The sequence below is a fragment of the Oryzias latipes genome, chromosome 4, assembly GCF_002234675.1.
Source record: "Oryzias latipes chromosome 4, ASM223467v1".
Taxonomy (NCBI): Eukaryota; Metazoa; Chordata; class Actinopteri; order Beloniformes; family Adrianichthyidae; genus Oryzias; species Oryzias latipes.
In genome coordinates this window covers 21580095-21600840 of record NC_019862.2, presented here as the reverse complement: position 1 = coordinate 21600840, position 20746 = coordinate 21580095, and the positions used below count along the sequence as shown (strand labels likewise).

Below are 20746 nucleotides of genomic sequence, written 5' to 3'. Positions count from 1 at the left end.
TCATTATAGACTCCTATTTTAAAGCTGTTGGCTTTTCGTGAATATACGTGGAAAAAGTGAGAAAAGTTTGGTCTTTTTGTGAAATTTTTACAGATATATCCCAACTGAACCATGTTAAAACCATGGAGGAAGTTTGAATAAACCATGCAAAGAACAACGTAATCAATGTAAAACATAAAGGGTACATGATTAGCGAGCTATTTTTTATGCAATTCATTAGTGATTTGAGCGTCAATCATGTAATTATATTGTGATATGTGCGCCAAATATTGGGTTTTGAAAATTATACGTCGGTGGTACGAGCCTAAAAAGTCCATTAGACATACGTGGAACAGTCGTGGAAAGACAGAAATTTGCATATGCATCTCACAATGATCACACACAATTGCCTAAGATTTACAGAATAATGGCCAATAAACCACGTTAAAAACACGTACGGTAAACTGCATAATTCTCAACCAACCCAAAATTTTGAACAACTCAAAACTGAATTCACGTGAAGACCCATCGGCTGAAACCCTTGACGGACATTTGCTCCTGGCAGTACAAAGGTCCAAGATGAATCTCAGGGCACTTTCTGTTCAAGCTTTTTCTTTTAAGGAACACTTTGCTTCTGTACATTCAGCCGACATTACACAGTCCACTTATAAAACACGTCTTAAAACCCGTTTTTACAACTGAGCATTTAACACAGCATGAGACTCTGCTGCTTTTTTCTTTTACCCTTGTTCTTATTGCTTTTACTTCAGTTTTTGAAAACTATTTCATGTAAAAATGTTTCCAATAAATTGCTGTTTCAACATTTTCATAAATATTTGGTTTCGTAATAAAGAGCTGCATGCCATGCATTTTAAACTAGGACTTCAGTGATGATTTCTTTGTTATATCTGTGTGATTCAGCCTCGCAAAATCATACATTTCAAACCAAAGCTCGAGAATGTCTTCACAATCAGAATTGAAAATAAACTCCCACTTTTTTTAAATCGTATTTTAATGTGTGTCCTGCGCAACCTGGCTCCTTGTGTATGGCACAACAACATGTAATCTTATTTAAGTATCCATATCATATTTGATCCATGCGTTTCTGAGACCCCTGTCTCATAAGTTTGTTAAAAACCAATTGTATATAACTTAGTTCATTTTTTGCCCTATAGTTCATCATCGTTCCACTAGGGGCAGTAGAAAAGCTTTTCCTTCTCAATTCAAAATGGCTGCTTCCATGAAATTACTAAATCAATTTTAGCGGGAAATTTGTTGATAATCAATGTTTTATAAATATAAAGGTGTTAATCAGATTAGAGATTATTCACATAGTTGGTTTAGCAGAGATTTTTACACCAGGTGCCCTTCCTGGCACAACCCTGTATTTTATCTTGGCTACATAGTTAGGCAGTAGCTTAAATGGGGTCCTGCACCGGGAAACAAACCCTGGTGTGCCAGTCCTACATTTAACCAAGCGAGCCATTCAGCCACTTTTTAAGAATTATTCAATTTATTTGTTTTAAAAACTAGTGGCCAGTAGATAAGACTTTGAATACCCCATTCTTGTAAAATGTATCACTAATAAAGCTTCTAACCCTGTAAACCTGAACAGAAATAAGCTGATTTAAAAAAAATGGATGACCGGGTCATTTTACGATAGTTTTGGTGATTTTTGTTCCAAACTTTTGACGGGTCTTCCAGTGTCTCAGATGGTAACATGAGTCAACGTTAAAATTGTAACTAATTATATTATTGTCACAGAACCTTTTATATTTTTCCTAACACCTCCCCAATCTTCTATTTGATCAGAGTGCAGGGTAGAAAAATGCTGAGCAGGCTCCCAGTGATATTCAGAGACGGGTGTGTCACAAGCCTGTGACTCGTATCCGCTGTTATCTTAAAATTCTCCCCCTTACTGTAACAATGGTTTCTCACAGGATGCAGAAAAAGGGAAGAAAAACAGTCAGAGCTTCGGCCTTCCAGTTGGACTAATCTGACACCAAAAAAAAAGACTTATCATGAGAAGACTATTCCACCAGGGAGGAAATTAGATCATTAATTTTATCCACACAAATCCGAAACATCCCAAGTTACATCCCAAAGGACAACTAGGAGTTTTGCACATTGTAGCAAGTCTGTTGCAATCATTTGGGGTCAACCCTTATATCAGTTATCACTTCATTCACTTTTTCAAAAAGTTATTTTCTTCGATTTACTTGTCAGATCCTGGATGTGGATGAAACTGAGTCGGAACTCCAAGATGAGGCATAAAGCCTTAGTCACAACTGCCCTTACAGGTGGATGCGGGCTCTCTGCGGGCAAAAAATTGAAAAAATCTGTACAGGGCATGTAGACGGCCCGCACAAAGTGTTAAGATCGTAGACCACTCTGTGAGTCTGTAGAGAAAAAAAATGCTTGTGCACTTTTTTTTCCACAGGCATGCTGTGAATGACAAGGCATAGCAACACTTAAGGGTAAGTAAGGGTGAGTAGTGAGACTCAGGCACATCATACAGATGTTCCACATTTTCAACCTGCCAAACATTAAAGTCCCACTCCAACTATATTCTAATGTAGTGTTCCCAGTGGTATTTTAATGATGTTTATGCTATTTTTAGCCTAAGTCCCAAAAACCTTTGTTGTTTTTTTTAGGGATGTTCCGATCAGGTTTTTTGGGCCCGATCCAATTCCAAGTAATTGGATTTTACGTGTCTGCCCACACCGAGTCCCGATCCGATACTTTTGAAACACATTTGAAAACAATCAACAAATTTAATTTTTTTCCTACCTGGAAAACCCCAGAGTTCAGGCAGCTACTCATTTAGGGGTGGCACTATACCCAGAAAAAAATCTCTGAAACAAAAACAGCTACCGATCCATTGACTGCTATGCATTTGTAAGTCCCTGCAGCTCCTAACGATCCACATTCGCTGACATTTGTCATCTTTTGTGTTATTCTTTCATCTTCACAAGAGTTTGTTGGCAAGAGAATCAAACCCCCAGCTCTAAAGCAGTTTGCTTGTTCCCTAAACACCAGAGTTGTTGAATGAAGTAGGATCCAGAACACAGATTTCTGGTGTTGCCAGTGTCAATGCCCACTTGGTGGAACCAGAGCTTTAACCAGACAAGTGATACAAACAAATACATTCTCCAGCCGCTTCTTACTGAGTTGCTACTTTTGGCAACAAACTGTGAAAGACTTTTGTGAGTTTTTAAAACTTTCGAAACATTTGTGGTGTTGAGTCTGACTGCAGTTAAGCTGTAACAAAGTTACAGAAGTGAGTTTCTCAAGAAGCGTCGCCGACCAGTGAGCTACAGACAAATCAAGGGGCACTTTCACTCTTGTTTTCCCTGCTTTGTCAACTGCTGATTTCCTGCAATTTTTTTTCCCTACCTCCTCTTCTGCAAGCAGCAAGGGACCGGGTTTTTGGAACAGAAAAGTTGATCAGTTGACCCTCAAATTGGTTGAGGCACCCTGGACAATATGGCTGCAGAGGTCACTGTATAATCTTTGAAGCGTCGACACTTTGGAATTCAAGTAATGTATTTTACACACTACAGGGCACACTGGATTACAAGGCATATTAAGCAGGAAAAAAAGAGAGAGAGATAAATCCGTCAGTTAGTCAAACTTTATGTAACTTTAGAGCATCTTGTAATAGGTGTCATGTTAGCCACGCCAGAAGCATCAGCGTTCTCACAATATCTGTTCTTCTCAACCTTGTTTCCAATATGTCAAAAGGTTACTCTGAGTACGCTAACTCCCAAACTTTTTAGCAACACATAAATAACACAATCCCAAATGCTACATGGTAGCCATATCAGCATATTTGCAACACCTGTTTCTTTGAACCTTGTTTGTAACACGTCAAAACATATGGACATCGCTAAATCAAACGTTATTGGGACAATGCTAACTCCCAATGCTGTTAGTAACGTGAAAAAACACAGTCCAACACCTCTGCACGTTAGCCACTGCAGAACCGTTAGCGTTTTTCACAGCCTTGTTTGCAATAAGTAAAAAGAATCTGATACTTGAAAAAAAAATTACTGCAGTTACGTTACGAACTTTTTAGTAAAACATAAAAAACACTGTCCAATACGGTACATGTTAGCCACATTAGTGTATTTAAAGTACCGGTAAACCTCAGTCTTGTTTGCAACACGGACAACAGACCGATACTACTAAAACAAACATAACTGGGACTACTCTAACACCCAACCTTGTCAGTAACACAACAAACTCACAGTCCGACTCAGTTACACGTTAGCTGCTGTGAGGTAGCCCCTGCTTAACATCTGGTTGTGCCTTGATGAGGAAGAGAGTGACCAAAATAACTCATCCTATTCCTCTTAAGAAAATGAGTTATTTTAATAAAAATATAAAAAGCCTTTTTTTTAGGAAACTAAACCCTTCATCTAGTTAGCATACTTACAATACCTTTTCTGCAACACAGAAAAAACCCAGACTGATACAGCTGAACAAAGGTTACTGTGACAACGCTAACTTCAACCTTGTCAGTAACATAAAAAAACCACAATCCAACACCGCTACACATTAACTGTGTTAGCGTATTCACAATCACGCCAAACCTTGTTTGAAACTCGTATTAAAACTGCGTTGTGTACCTCTCAAAATCGCTTTGACATCAAAAGACACGACCACAAACAATCCAAATATGTTGGATTTTGTTGCTGTTGTTTTCTTTGAAAGAAATTTAAGCTTTTGAGTATGCCTTATAGTGCGGAAAATATGCTATGACTACAGCAACAAATGACAAAGTTTTCCTCATAAAAAGAGACTAAGAAACATTCAGTAGACACATGGTAGTTGAGAAAAACATTCACACTCATGCACTCTTATACACTTCCCAAAAACATAAGTCAAAGCAGGCGTGCATCACACGTACAGTAACCTGGAGGAATGATGTGTGGGGGGAAAAGCTGCAGAGTCCAGCGGCCCTGCTGTGAAACATAATAAAACGGACTTTGATTACATTCCTCCACCAACAGCCGTGTCCCGCTTTCCAATCTCCTCGCTACCGACAAGTGTTTATGCGGGGGACGCTGTGTTTTCTCGGTGCAGGGCAGCGATCTGGAGTCTGTAGGGGTGACTCAGTCATGGTGCGAGCGTTTGATGTTCCGAGCTGGAGACGTCAGATCATTTTATGTCCCACCTGTCACCTCCTTTAGAGGAGCGCAGAAGAGAGCTGTGGAAACGAAGAAACAGAACATGCATGCATGGCTGACATGTTTAATGATCTGTTTATTAATGTGAGCTCGAGTTAACCCTTTTGATGTACACGGCTGCAGCCAGATCCTGTGTTTGATAAGCCAACTCCTGGATCCCTTTGGTTATTGCTTCATCTGTGCTCTTATAAGAAACAAATCCTCAGAATGAGCAGGACTTAAAGTCCTAATCAGCTAGATTCCTTGCTTTTTATTTGTGTTTTTGGTTTTGCTGCTTTACTCACTTTTTCCAGACAACAAAACATCTGGGCCTAATCTGGGCTATTTTTGGCTCTTTCAGCTCTGTTAAACCACAGGCGAGTGTCAGCTGTGTCCCAGAGGTCATGAGCTGGCTCCAACTTGAGTTATGGAATGAGTTGTATCGACCAGATGTGGACCAGGGAAGGTGCCATGACCAAGACACAGTCCAAAGAGGCAGGGTCAGGCCACGTTTCCAGCTAAGAGTGAGTCCAGGAACATAACACGATCACCTCCACAAGGACATTTTCGAAAACAGAAGAGCATAGAAGGAGCTGCAGGGCAGAGAGGAGCAGCATGAAGATCTCAAAAAGACACACTGTGTTGTCGTTGAAAGAAATTCTAGATCTGATGACAAATTCGCTGACATGTTGAAGTCTGAAAGAGTTACAGAGATATTTCAGCAACTTTGAAACTTAAGAGTGGTTACCCACACATGGGGAAAACTTGGTGGGGTGGAGAACACTCCCAGGATGGACCGACCAATTTGGCTCGCAACAAAGATTCATCAGGGAGGTCATAAAAGAAGCAGAACAACATGCAAGACACAGAGGGACCTCACTGATCTAAAATCAGTTGATTATTTTACAATTAGACTTAGGAAATATTGATGACTGCTTAGAAAATAAATCAAAAGAATAAAAAGCTTTGTCTCATTCGGGGAAAACATCTGGAAGTCTACACAACATCCGGACCCCAAATTCTGATGATCTGATAGAGGAATGCTGTAAACTAAAAAAAGAGCATCAGAACATCCCTTAAACACAGTGGTGGTGGTGTGATGGTTTGGGGCTCATTTGCAGCTTTGGGATCTGGGTTGTCTCAATTGACAGAAGCATGAAGCCTGGTACCAGAAAACCATCTCCGCTAAATCCCTTTCGGGGTCATGGGGTTGCTGAAGCTAACCCAGCTACTGTCGGGTGAAAGCGGAGTTACAGGACCACCCACCCTCACATCCACATAGTGACAGTTTAGAGACACCAATTAACCCATGAAACGCGTTTTAGGACTGCGAGAGGAAGGTGAAGTTCCCCTAGAAAACCCATGCATGCATGGGGAGAGCATGCAAACTCCACATAGAAAGGACACAGTCGGGATTTGAACCAGGACCTTCTCACTGTGAGGTGAGAGCATACTGCATTTAACATATGCTGCTGTCCAGCCCTGCCAGTCAATGCAAAATGTTTGTGACCTCAGCAGACGAACGACGCGGTCCACCTGAACCCCACATGAAGTTTTTAAGGTGGTCCAATCGAAATCCAATTTAGCTATTGGTTTTCTGAGTTTCTGTCTATTTGCTCAACCTTCTCAGAAGAAAATGATGATGGTGGGTGGTCAAATTTAAGATGAATGCTGGGTTTTTATTCCATATTTGTGAATGTTACAGATTGGTCTTGATGCTCATGACTGTTGGATGTGCTCATGCAAAGATGGACGTGATCAGCGGTTTCCCAAGCCGCAAACTGGTATCAGACCGTGGGACAGTTGGTACTGGGCCACAGAGAAAAAAAACACATGACCCACTTTTTTTTTCCATTTTACTTATATTCAGATTCTTTTATTTTGAAAAACTACTGGATTATCTAACCCCAATCTGACTCATTCTTGACGCCTGTCAAGTCGTTCTGTCAAAAGTCAAAAATTCATCTACTACTTTGCTTGCGCTGACCTCTAAATTAAAACTGCAAAGCTAACAAAAAATTTTTTTTGGAAAGTTTACTTTTGCAGAAAAGAGCAGGTGAAGAAACAGAAGAAAAGCCTTGGACTTGGATAAAAGTATTTAACAGACAAAAAACTGGAGTCTCTAGTGTAAAAATGGATTAATGCGACAGTTGTTCCTACAAACCATAATATTAATTCGAGAGGAAACGTGCTAAGTACCAGGAACTGGTTGAGGGGTGCAGGGAAAGAGGCTGGAAAACTTTCTATGAGCCTGTAGAAGTTGGCTGTAGAGGCTTTGCGGGACGTTCCCTTTGTAAAGTCCTCTGCCGTTTAGGCATCACAGGGGCGGCCAAAAAGAGGGCCATTCAATCTGTGTGCGAAGCCGCAGAGAAGGCCACGAGGTGGCTGTGGATGAAGAGGGCTGATCCGTGGTCTGCTGCTGGGACGCAAGTCGGGGTCTGATCAACCCCGGCTGGGTCGCCTGGGTGAGGGTGTATGATGTTGTGAGACCCGAAACACCCGATGACCTCAGGATACATCACTGAGGATGCGTCCCAGTGCATCCATGAGATGTTTCATGTACAAGTTTATGTTCTGGCGTAGCCAGTGACTCCTGGGAATAGACTAGTTGACAACCAAGAACAGTTTGGTGGACTACTGGAGAGACAGTTGACAGCTCGGAAAGACGGCACCCGGGACAGTATGGGTTAGCACCCCAGCCTGTGTCTTTCGTGAGAGAGAACCCAAACAAGCTACGGAAAGCCCTACAGAGAGATACCCCCAGGAGATCCCGAGAGGGGGGGAGGATGAGATCTCCATCCGGACGGACCTAAGGTTAAGAACTCATGCAAACGGACAAACGACAAACGTGATATGTATTTGCGGAAAGCTGTGCAAGAATCATCGAGGCCTAAAAATCCATCAGGCCAGAATGAAATGCTTGGAGCGGGAAAGTGAGGTGCAACGCACAGGTCTTGAACCTGGTGAGACGCAGGAGGTGCCCGGCCAGGAGGCAACCCACAGAGCCCACTCCCTCCACGTACCAAAGCCTCCCAACCCCAGCAGAGTAGTTCCGCAGCAGCGGATTAAGTGGCCCCCAGCCAGAAAACGGAGTGAGTGGTGCCAGTTTGATGAGGATGTGTCCAACATCATCCAAGCCGCAGCCAAAGGAGATGCTGAGAGCCGACTCCAAACGATGACTACCATCATAGTTAGCTATGCTTCAGAAAGATTTGGCCACATAGAGAAAGGACAGACCAAGCATACCCCCTACACCAAGAACCGCAGGGCTACTAAGATACATCACCTGCGTCAGGAGCTGCGTACCCTCAAGAAACACCACAAGAAAGCTACTGAGGAGGAAAAACAATCATTATCAGAGCTGAAAAACATTCTGCGAAAGCAGCTGATGAGCCTACGCAGAGCTGAGTGGCACCGGAGACGGGGTAGAGAGAGAGCCAGGAAGCGTGCAGCCTTCATCGCCAATCCCTTCGGCTTCACAAAGAAACTGCTTGGGGACAAGCGTAGTGGTCAGCTTGAGTGCTCAACAGAGGAAGTGAACCAATTCCTCCAGGACACATTGAGCGATCCCCTGAGAGAGCAAGAACTGGAGCCCAACAAAGCTCTAATTAAGCCAGCCCCACCTACAATTGAGTTCAATCTGACGGAGCCAAGCCTGAAGGAGGTTGAGGAGATCATCAAGGCAGCTCGCTGGGCATCTACCCCAGGCCCCAGTGGTGTACCTTACGTAGCATATAAACGCTGTCCACAACTTCTCAGACACCTGTGGAAGATCCTAAGGGTGATTTGGCGGAGAGGAAGAGTTCCTGACCAGTGGAGGTGGGCTGAGGGAGTGTGGATCCCCAAAGAGGAGAACTCGAAAAACATCAACCAGTTTCGAACCATTTCGTTGCTGAGTGTTGAAGGGAAGGTGTTTTTCAGCATCGTTTCACGCAGACTGACAGAGTTCCTCCTCAAAAATGACTACATCGACCCTTCGGTGCAGAAGGGGGGGATTCCTGGAGCACCCGGCTGCTTGGAGCACACTGGTGTATTTACACAACTCATCAGAGAGGCACATGAGAACAAAGGTGACCTAGGTGTTTTGTGGTTGGACCTGGCCAACGCCTATGGATCAATTCCACACAAGCTGGTTGAGCTCGCCTTACACCTCCATCATGTTCCCAGTAAGATCAAGGACCTGATCGTGGATTATTACAATAACTTCAGGATGTGGGTCACTTCTGGTTCAGGAAAATCTGACTGGCATCGTATTGGGAAAGGAATAATCACAGGCTGTACCATCTCTGTTATCCTTTTCGCTCTTGCCATGAACATGGTGGTTAAGGCAGCTGAGGTGGAATGCAGAGGGCCCCTAACCAAGTCAGTTGTACGACAGCCCCCAATAAGAGCCTATATGGATGACCTTACCATCACAACGTCATCGGTCCCAGGGAGCAGGTGGATCTTAAAAGGACTGGAGAAACTCATCACCTGGGCAAGGATGAGTTTTAAGCCTTCAAAGTCAAGGTCCATGGTGCTGAAGAGGGGGAAAGTGGTTGACAAGTTCCGGTTTTCCATCTCAGTGACGGCCATCCCGACCATCACAGAACAACCAGTTAAGAGTTTGGGGAAGTTTTTCGACTCAAGCCTAAAAGATGCTGCTGCCATCCAGAAGTCCAACAAAGAACTTGGAGTATGGCTCACTAAGGTAGACAAGTCTGGTCTGCCGGGTAGATTTAAAGCTTGGATCTATCAGCATTCCATCCTGCCTAGAGTCTTGTGGCCCTTGCTGGTCTATGCAGTCCCAATGACAACAGTAGAGTCCCTAGAAAAGAAGATCAGTGGCTTTCTTCGGAGGTGGCTGGGCCTTCCATGGTGTCTTACCAGCTCGGCGTTGTATGGGACAAGTAATGTCCTGCAATTGCCCTTCATTGGCCTCACAGAAGAATTTATGGTGGTCCTACATTATAGAGACTCCAGAGATGGCAAGGTGTCAGCAGCGGGCATTGAAGTGAGGACAGGAAGAAAATGGAAGGCTGGAAAAGCAGTGGAGGAGGCAGAGTCACGTCTGAGACAAAAGGCACTGGTGGGCACCGTGGCAATAGGCAGAGCGGGCTTGGGCTACCTCCCAAAGACTGTGGTCAGCCAGGCCCATGGCAAGGAAAGACACCGTCTACTCCAAGAAGAGGTCAGAGCAGGTGTGGAGGAAGAGCGAGCGAGCAGGTTGACGGGTCTTCGGCAGCAGGGAGCATGGACTAGGTGGGAGAGTACACTGCAGCGCAGGATTAGCTGGGCAGACATCTTGCAGGCAGACTTCCATCGGGTCCGTTTCCTGGTACAAGCTGTCTATGATGTCCTGCCAAGCCCAGCAAACCTCCATGTCTGGGGAAAGAGTGAAATGCCATCCTGCCTCCTTTGCTCTGGGAGGGGCTCATTAGAACATCTCCTTAGCACCTGCCCAAGAGCTCTGGCTGATGGTCGCTACCGCTTGCGCCAGGTGCTTAAAGCACTTGCTGAGAGTTTAGCCTCAGCCATAAAAGCCAGCAAAAACCAGCGCGCTCCAAAGAAGGTAGTACCCTTCATCAAAGCTGGGGAGAAACCTCAGGTGCGAAAACAATTACTGACAGGCCTTCTCCACAAAGCCTTGGACTGGCAGCTGCAGGTTGACCTAGAAAAACAGCTAAGGTTCCCTCAGCACATTGTGAGAACAAATCTCCGCGCAGATATGTTATTAATATCGGAGACTTCAAAACATCTGATCATGCTGGAACTCACGGTGCCCTGGGAAGAGCGCATGGAGGAAGCAAACGAGAGGAAACGCGCTAAGTACCAGGAACTGGTTGAGGGGTGCAGGGAAAGAGGCTGGAAAACTTTCTATGAGCCTGTAGAAGTTGGCTGTAGAGGCTTTGCGGGACGTTCCCTTTGTAAAGTCCTCTGCCATTTAGGCATCACAGGGGCGGCCAAAAAGAGGGCCATTCAATCTGTGTGCGAAGCCGCAAAGAAGGCCACGAGGTGGCTGTGGATGAAGAGGGCTGATCCGTGGTCTGCTGCTGGGACGCAAGTCGGGGTCTGATCAACCCCGGCTGGGTCGCCTGGGTGAGGGTGTATGATGTTGTGAGACCCGAAACACCCGATGACCTCAGGATACATCACTGAGGATGCGTCCCAGTGCATCCATGAGATGTTTCATGTACAATTCAGAATATTCAGCAACTGCCTGTCTAATGTTACAAAGAGGCTGCTTATAAAGTTGTACAGTGGATTCACGTTTATTATTATCTATGCAAAATGTCATTTTTATTACCAGAATTTTGTTTTGTTTTGTTTTATCCATTACACCTTTGGACAAGGCTGAAGCTGGTGTCTGATTTTTTAAGCTTCCACTTTGACATCAAAAGTAAAAAAAAAAAAAAAAATCGTACAGCCTGGTCGGTGAAATATTGTCTGATATTACACTGGACTGTGACCTCAAAAAGGTTGGAGACCACTGGACTAGATGCAGAAACTTGGCTTCCTATTTTTTATGTGAAATCTTTTAAACACAAGTACCCAAGAAGGGTTAAGCTGGTATTTTATTAAAGTAAATTTATGTCACAAAGCAATTGAGTACACTTCTACATCCTTAAGTCTTGAAAATGGTATGTTTTTTTTGCACCGGCTCTATTGAAATTTCTGAAAAGTGCGACGCCACATTAAGACTGCAGGAAACACCCACTGCAGAGATGGAAACATGTGAAGAGTCCGTTTCTGAGCTGCAGAACAGGCTGCTCTCTGTGAAACTCATCAAGTGAATTTGTTTTTAACCCTTGACTGCACAGGTTTGGAGGGAATGGCGTCTGCGCCTCTGCAGGCCGTCTCATTGGCCCTTTGGGAGGTGACTGACAGACTCTGAGGCCGGGCTGTGATTGGCTGCTGAAACCTCCTGATCTGTCTCCACCAGTCCTCGCCGGTGAGGTGACATGCTTGCAAAATCAATGTTATCAATCTGTCCTCGCAATCGGTGGAGGCAGCTCTAATGGGAGTTTTGCAGCAGGATAAAATCCTCCTGTCTGTCTTCAGGAAAAAATGAACAAATTTTACCTGCCTGGACTCGATTCTGACTTATTGCAGACGAGATTTGAAATTTCTGGATTAAGGTAATTGATCAAAAGATTTAGCAAATCATATTTTCAGCCATTAGTACTGAAACATTAAGTGAATTTGGAGCACATCTGCAAATTAAGGATATTAATGGTTCCACTATGTCTCCTTTAGAGAAAAGTTTTCCAATTTTATAATAACTCAATTTAATTCCCACCTCTGGAGAACACAATGAGATTTTTTCTTCAAATAAACCAACTTTTTGCATTTTTTGTCCAAACAGGGAGTTCTAACCTGCTCATGCTCTGTCCAGGAGATGCTAGAGAAGGCGGATCGGATAAATAGATCATTACAGAGTCTGCAGGAAACAGGTTCTGTATGTCCATAAGGATTATCTTCATATTAATTTGAGAATGGCAAAGGAGTCGTTCCTTTTTCTGAAGTTGTACAAAGCAGCAGGTGATGTCTAGACCAAAACGTTTGTAGACATTTTGAAAACTATCGTATTTTCTAAACTTGAGGTCATTATATGCCTTCATCTTTTTCAAAAAAAACTGTCTGCTTTATATTCCAAACCGTCTTAAATATTGATGAATTCTGCTTGTGTTTACTGATGTTGAAGCGATTTTGAGAAGCACACGGTGCTCTGTCAGAATATCCCACTGTTTTTTTCAGAGTTGCAAACAAGGTTGGGTGTTATTGTGAACACGCTAACGCAGCTAACATGTAGCGTATTGGAATAGTCACAATAATGATTGTTTTAGTCTGTTTTCTACAGGTTGCAAACAAGGTTTGGAGTTAGAGGTGTGAGCACGCTAACGTGGCTAACACCTCTAACGAGGCTAACATGCAGCGTGGCACAAAATAAAACTCTAGAATGACTGTGAACGCAGTTGATGAAGTCTGACTGACGTACTTATCTGTTACCCCTTCTTCTTGGCTTTGCATCTTATATATGACATCAATTCAAAAAAGTAGTCAATTCATTGACAGTATGCTTTATAATTTTGGGTGCCCTGTGGTGCAGGTAATACGGGAACCAATTTCTCAATAACATCCTGATTATCAGAGTTTACCGACTCACATTCAGAAAGTTTTTCTTGTCATTTATACCATGGTCAGGGGGAATACTTGATCTGATTGGCTGCTGGGTGTGACTTAAAAAGGAATGGACAGTGAAGATGTAATCCTAAAAAGGAAGTTCCGGTCACAATTGTTCTATATCACTGCGCTGGCTTCTTTAAAACAAACCTTTTGTTTCATCATCTGGACAAAAACAAGAGGTGACCTTTACCTCTGAGCTGATGCTTTATTTACCCTATTGTTAGACTACTTGTCTTTGCTATACTCATCCTGTAACACCTGCTAGGGGAACAGTACAAACGGGATGAGCAAAGTGTGAACATAATACCTAATTCTTTAGGCCTTAGTATATATGAAAAGTAGATACAGCATTCAGGAAATTTGAATCGTCAACACTTTTTCCATTTACTATCAACTATGAAGACCGAGTTTAGCTTTTTACTAGTTTGGAGCAATCCAGTGTGTAACAAAGTGTCAAAGAAAAAGCAGAGGAGGAGCAATTTCTTTCTGCACATGGCTTATGAGCATGCAGTAAAAACATTTTACTGTCAAAAATCGTATTTATAAAGCAGATTTGAATCTTTTCAGATGTGGATGTTTCAGATTTATCCATGAAATGTTTGAGTTCGCTACATACAAATTAAAAAACTTCAAAAAGTTGAAATGTTTATTTCCGTTCAGGGTCACAATGGGTTAAAATGAGTTATCACAGTGGCTTTTGGCCTCAGACTTTTTTCCTTTCTTGCCTGAAGGTCACATGCATTAAAAGTATGTCATTATACAATTTTTACCAAGTATGTAAAAAAAATCTATTTTTGCTACGAAAACAAAATGTTATCTGACAGCTTGAGATAAAATTAAAAAATTCAGTAGATTTTTTTGCTGCACTAGATTTTCCTCCGGTATTATCAACTGGTGGTTTGTGTGATGCAGTAAAACAACCAAAAAGCCCTAAAGAGATCTGAAAATCAGCAGATGAGTCAGGTCATCACCACTATGCACCAGTATGCAAGAAAAAATGGAAACAAAAAAAAAAAAGTCAGGACTCCTCAGCAACACATAAAATATTTCTGTCTGTTCTGAAACTTGAAGACAACTTTTCTAAAAATCTCAATCATTGTCCATAATGCTTTTTTTCAAACATTAACACGGATGGGACCAAGAAAAAAGCTCTATTTCACAACAAACTTCATCTTATTAAAAACCTTATTAATGCAAAGTCCTGACAGCTGAAGGCAAGCATGGTGAAAATGCAACAACAACACAGCAAGCCGAAGAGGAAGAGCACGTTGAAAGCAGAAGAAGATTTGTTGTTGCTGGAAGCGATAACTGAACAAAGAAAAAAAAATGTTTGCCCTTTCCTTCCTTTTTTCCATATAAAGATTTATTTAGAAAAATCAGAAAAAAGTACATACAACTGTCTCAAAATAAGGAGAAACCCTGCAAGAATGAGGTTTTGTGCAGCAGGATCTACGGTGGGATTTTGTCACTCTACAATTCAGTATCATTATCAATTAGACCTTCACTTTGAGCCAATAGCTGCACCGCCCGCCTTTTTCTCAGCCTGGCTTTAAATTAATGGATTGTTGACATTGACTGTATGCAAAAATGGAATGAGGGAGTGGGATGTCATCCACAGAAAATGATTTTTTTCTGGATCCAACGAAATTGAGACAATTCAGTCGCATCTTTTAGGATTATCAAAAACATGTAAAGAAAAGTATCAGATCAAGAATGGTTATTCTCAGAAGAGACTTCTTTGAAGGGTCAGGGTTAATTAAACCACCAGAACGCTGAAGCCTGTATGTCCATAAACGATGTTGGAAACCGCTTAAGCTACGTTCCCTCCAAACATGATCAGAGGTGTGTCATGGTGCCTCTGTCAGACTCCTTCCCCCTCTCCTCTCCGCTTGGTTCCTGATTATCCCCAGCTGCTTCCACTCACCTCATCGACACACCTGCCTTCTTAAGGAGCTCCAGGATCTTCATTCAACGCCAGTCCGTTGCCCCTGATGGTGCATATTTGGCCTCACGTCAAGTTCATGCTTTGTTGCCTTGCCTTAAGCCAAGTAGTTAACATATGCTGTCTTACCTGTCTCCAGGAAACCTCAGCCACGAGTGGTCACCCACAGCAGCCGTAATCCGGACTCCTCTACTGGTCTGTTCCCTTCATCCTCACCACGAGCCTCTGCCGAACCAGCTGCCTCACGAGACGGACTCACGCTGCCGACTCCAGACCCGAACGAGCAGTTCCACCAGTGACGCCACGAGCCGCAGTTACATTCTCGGACCTCCAGTAACAGATACCTACCTGTCTGGCCCTCATATTAAATCTACCTTCTCGCCAAGACATCTCTGTCCTGTGTCTCATTCCGGGTTTCAGCATCTGGGTCTCAGTCGTTCTATAGTCATGACAGAACGGACTGGCCATAATCCCGACCCAGCTGACCCGGAGGGACTCAGATTAGCCGTATCCCAGCAAGGCATATTGCTTGGTCGCCAGGCCGACGCCCTATCCCAGATGGCCGCGGCCCAACAGGACCTTTTTCACCGCCTGGACGGTTTGACACAGACATTGAACAATTTAACCGGACATTTTTCCCATGTTCCAACAGATACGGCTCAAGCTACGGCTAACTCGGCTACTTCCGTTTCCGGATCACCCTCCGCTCACGAAAACATCCGGCTGCAACCGGAACCATTTACTGGTGACGTTGAAGCCTGCGGAGGATTCCTCCTCCAATGCGAGCTGATTTACCAACAAGCCCCCCGTCATTATCAGTCGGATCACAGTAAAATATCACTGATCGTCAACTCTCTACGCAATAAAGCCCTCCAGTGGGCCCAGGCTTTCCTCTCCTCCAATCCCATAAGCCACCTCACTTATGAACGTTTCCTCAGAGAGTTCCAGTTAATTTTCGACCAACCACGCAAACAGGACGAAGCAACCCGTCGGTTACTCGCGCTCAGGCAGCGTAACCGCTCGGTGAGTGAACACGTTATAGATTTCCGTATTCTGGCGGTCGAGGCAGGCTGGCCCGACGCAGCTTTGAAGGGGATCTTTTACCAGTCTTTAAATGAACAAATTAAGGATCATCTGTGTTCTCAACCCGAAGCCCGGTCATTTGAGGAACTGGTTTCTGCGGCACTCCGCTCTGATGTTCGCCTGCGGGAGCGTCAAAGGGAACGAGGGCCCGTTTTCCAGCGTGCCGCAACCACCACATCCTCCAACTTCTCACACGCTGTTCACGCCACCCCTCTCGACTCCCTCAGCCCCTCTAGACCTCCAGACGAGCCTATGCAGGTTGGACACTCTCGACTGTCTGAAGAGGAACGCCGCAGACGGCGCATGGAGGGGGCCTGTTTCTATTGCGGAGCAAAGGGCCACATTGTCATCTCCTGCCCGCTTCGTTTAAACACCCGAACCCCTCGCTAGGAGACAGGCTGCGAGGGGTAACAAACATCTACCTGGCCGGTAATAATTTTTTACTAATCCCTGTCAAGTTAAGTCACGATCTCCAAGTGCATGAGTTACGGGCCCTGGTCGACTCCGGGGCCGAGCAGAGTTTAATTGACCAGCAACTTGTTAATGAACTGTCGATTCCCACAGAACCCCTGGAGAACCCCATCGAGGCTTCCGGTTTAGGCGGTCAACTCTTATCCCGCATCACCCACCGCACCAAACCCATCCTGCTCATTACTTCTGGCAACCATCGTGAGTCTATCCGTTTCCTCATCACCAAGTCCATCCATACTCCCATAGTACTCGGGTTTTCCTGGCTAAAACTGCATAATCCTCAATTTAATTGGGCTCAAGGGACTATAATCCAGTGGAGCCCATATTGCCTCGCTAATTGTCTTCTCTCTGCTCTCCCTTCCGTTACTTCTCCTAACGCTGAGTGTCATAGCCAAGTCGATTTGTCCAACATTCCTCGTTGTTATCATGATTTAAAAGCAGTATTTTGCAAAACCAAAGCTAGTGCTCTCCCACCTCATAGACCTTATGATTGCGCCATAAACCTGATGCCTGGCGCTCCATTGCCCAAGGGCCATTTGTTTAATCTATCTGGACCAGAAAAGACAGCCATGGAGAACTATGTACAGGAAGCCCTCGCCCTGGGGCACATTCGACCCTCCTCCTCCCCCGTGGGAGCAGGCTTTTTCTTCGTGCAGAAAAAAGACAAGTCCCTCCGACCATGCATTGATTATCGCGAACTAAATCAAATCACCGTAAAAGACAAATACTCACTGCCATTAATCACCTCTGTTTTTGATTCCGTCCAGAAGGCTCGCATATTCACAAAGTTAGATCTCCGCAATGCCTACCACTTGGTCCGAATTAAGGAAGGGGACGAGTGGAAAACTGCCTTTAACACCCCGTTAGGGCATTACGAATATTTAGTAATGCCTTTCGGCCTCACCAACGCCCCGGCAGTTTTCCAAAGGCTAGTTAACGATGTCCTTCGGGACTTCATTAATCGATTCGTCTTTGTCTATTTAGATGATATTCTTGTCTACTCCCACGATCTGGCTCAACACGAGCATCACGTTCGGCTGGTGTTGGAGAGACTATTGGAAAATCAGCTTTTCGTTAAGCATGAAAAGTGCGAATTTCATTCCCCCACTGTACAGTTTCTCGGTTACATTATCGAGGCTGGCTGCATACGCCCTGATCCATCCAAAATAGAAGCTGTTACCAACTGGGAACCTCCAACCAGCCGTAAGAAGCTACAGCAATTCCTGGGCTTTGCTAACTTTTACAGACGCTTCATACGCAATTACAGCAGTATTGCTTCTCCCCTTACACGCCTCACTTCCATAAAGCATCCCTTTGTCTGGTCCAACGAAGCCCAACAGGCCTTCAACAGGTTAAAGAAACTGTTTGTCTCTGCCCCGATCCTCATCCAACCTGACCCCTCACGGCAATTTATCGTTGAGGTCGATGCCTCTGACTCTGGGGTGGGCGCTGTCCTCTCACAGAAGGAGGAGAGTTCTGGGAAACTCAAACCTTGTGCGTTTTTCTCTCGCAAGCTGTCCCCTTCTGAGCAGAATTACGACGTTGGCAACCGGGAACTCTTAGCCATCAAACTTGCCCTGGAGGAGTGGCGTCACTGGTTGGAGGGAGCCGAGCAGCCTTTCATCGTCTGGACGGACCATAAAAACCTGGCATACCTACGCTCCGCGAAAAGACTCAACTCCAGGCAAGCTCGTTGGTGTCTTTTCTTTGACCGGTTTCGCTTCACCATACAGACCAGGCTCCCGCAACACCAAACCCGATGCCCTCTCCAGGAAATACAGTCCGTCTGAGAACACTCTATCATCAATCCTCCCTTCATCCTGCATCATAGGAAGTGTCACCTGGGATATCGAGGCCAAGGTTCTTCAAGCCCTGGAAGGGGACTCTGACCATCCACCCGCCTCCAGGGGCACACTGTTTGTACCCGCTCATCTCCGCTCCGAAGTCATCACTTGGGGTCACGCGTCTCGTCTGGCGTGCCATGGGGGGGTCCACCGTACCCTCCATTTACTTCGTAAGAGGTTTTATTGGCCGTCTATGGAGAAGGATATTAGGGAGTATATCTCGGCGTGCACCACCTGCGCCCGATCCAAGACGTCCTCCTCGGCTCCGGCGGGGTTGCTCCACCCACTTCCTACGCCCAGCAGGCCCTGGTCCCACTTGGCAATGGACTTTGTCACCGGGTTACCCCCATCAGCAGGTAACACCGTCATACTCACAGTCATAGATCGATTTTCCAAGATGGCCCACTTCATTCCGCTCCCTCAACTACCCACTGCCACCGAAACTGCTGATATCATGACCAAGCAGGTTTTCCGTCACCATGGCATCCCCCTGGACATTGTCTCTGACCGTGGCCCGCAGTTCATTTCTCAGGTCTGGAAGGCCTTCTGTACGGCCTTGGGGGCCACGGTCAGCCTCACATCTGGCTACCATCCTCAGTCCAACGGCCAAGCGGAGAGAGCGAACCAGGAACTGGAGGCAGCTCTCCGCTGCTTGGCGGCACAGAACCAGCAGGACTGGTCCCAATATCTCGTGTGGATTGAGTATGCCCATAATGCTCATCCCTCCACTGCCACTGGGCTCTCTCCCTTTGAGGCCGCCCTCGGGTACTCACCACCTCTGTTTCCGTCACAGGAACTGGACTTGGCGGTGCCTTCCGTACAACATCACATCCAGCGGTGCCAACGCATCTGGGCACAGGCTAAGGCTGCTCTCCTCCGCACCAAAGAGAGCAACTGCCGCATCGCCAACCGTCACAGGGTGGTGGGACCCGAGTACCAACCTGGCCAAAGGGTCTGGCTCTCCACACGTAATATCCCCATCCAAGCCACCTCCAAGAAACTGGCTCCACGATTCATCGGACCTTACGTCATAGAGAAACTCATCAACCCCACCTGCGTCCGACTCCGTCTTCCCAAGGCTCTGAAAGTTCACCCGTCATTTCATGTTTCCCAGATCAAGCCAGTTCTGGACAGTCCTCTGTGCCCGCCGTCCGCTTCCCCGCCACCCGCCCGGCTCATCGACGGTGCTCCGGCTTACGACGTCAATCGGATCCTGGATGTCCGCCGTCGGGGTCGCGGATTCCAGTTCCTGGTCGACTGGGTGGGTTACGGGCCGGAGGAGCGCTCCTGGATTTCCCGCTCTCTCATTTTGGACCCCTCGCTCATTGAGGATTTCTACCGGGCCCACCCAGATCGCCGCCCTTGACCGCCTGGAGGCGGCCGTTGAGGGGGGGGTACTGTCATGGTGCCTCTGTCAGACTCCTTCCCCCTCTCCTCTCCGCTTGGTTCCTGATTATCCCCAGCTGCTTCCACTCACCTCATCGACACACCTGCCTTCTTAAGGAGCTCCAGGATCTTCATTCAACGCCAGTCCGTTGCCCCTGATGGTGCATATTTGGCCTCACGTCAAGTTCATGCTTTGTTGCCTTGCCTTAAGCCAAGTAGTTAACATATGCTGTCTTACCTGTCTCCAGGAAACCTCAGCCACGAGTGGTCACCCACAGCAGCCGTAATCCGGACTCCTCTACTGGTCTGTTCCCTTCATCCTCACCACGAGCCTCTGCCGAACCAGCTGCCTCACGAGACGGACTCACGCTGCCGACTCCAGACCCGAACGAGCAGTTCCACCAGTGACGCCACGAGCCGCAGTTACATTCTCGGACCTCCAGTAACAGATACCTACCTGTCTGGCCCTCATATTAAATCTACCTTCTCGCCAAGACATCTCTGTCCTGTGTCTCATTCCGGGTTTCAGCATCTGGGTCTCAGTCGTTCTATAGTCATGACAAGGTGTCCAGTTTCAATTTTAGGTTGAATGTTTGTTTTCTATTGGCAGGTGGAGGGCCATATTTTGTCAGAACTTTATAATGCAAGGAATGAAGACTTGATGACGTGCTTGTCACCTCTCAGGCTTCATTTTCACCATTCAG

At 45.5% G+C, this 20746-nt stretch overlaps 1 protein-coding gene across 3 annotated transcripts; it reads left to right on the top strand.

The window, feature by feature from the left end:
• The first annotated feature begins 7968 nt into the window (after positions 1 to 7968).
• On the top strand, positions 7969 to 20538 carry LOC105353972. 3 transcript variants are annotated; one of them, XM_023954398.1, is made up of 3 exons: positions 7969 to 16770; positions 16906 to 17010; positions 20291 to 20538. In XM_023954398.1, the coding sequence occupies exon 1, from the start codon at positions 8062 to 8064 to the stop codon at positions 11203 to 11205; it is 3144 nt and encodes a 1047-aa protein (XP_023810166.1). In that variant the 5' UTR covers positions 7969 to 8061; the 3' UTR covers positions 11206 to 16770; positions 16906 to 17010; positions 20291 to 20538. The 3 variants fall into 3 exon arrangements, with proteins under 3 accessions (XP_023810166.1, XP_023810167.1, XP_023810165.1); XM_023954399.1 differs by lacking the exon at positions 16906 to 17010 and having other exon boundaries at positions 7969 to 16281; XM_023954397.1 differs by lacking the exons at positions 16906 to 17010; positions 20291 to 20538 and having other exon boundaries at positions 7969 to 12268; positions 12496 to 15645.
• Positions 20539 to 20746: the final 208 nt, after the last annotated feature.

What these genes read in the sequence shown, in the direction of transcription:
- LOC105353972 (XM_023954399.1), top strand. Translation starts at nt 8,062, where the DNA reads ATGAAATGCTTGGAGCGGGAAAGTGAGGTGCAACGCACAGGTCTTGAA.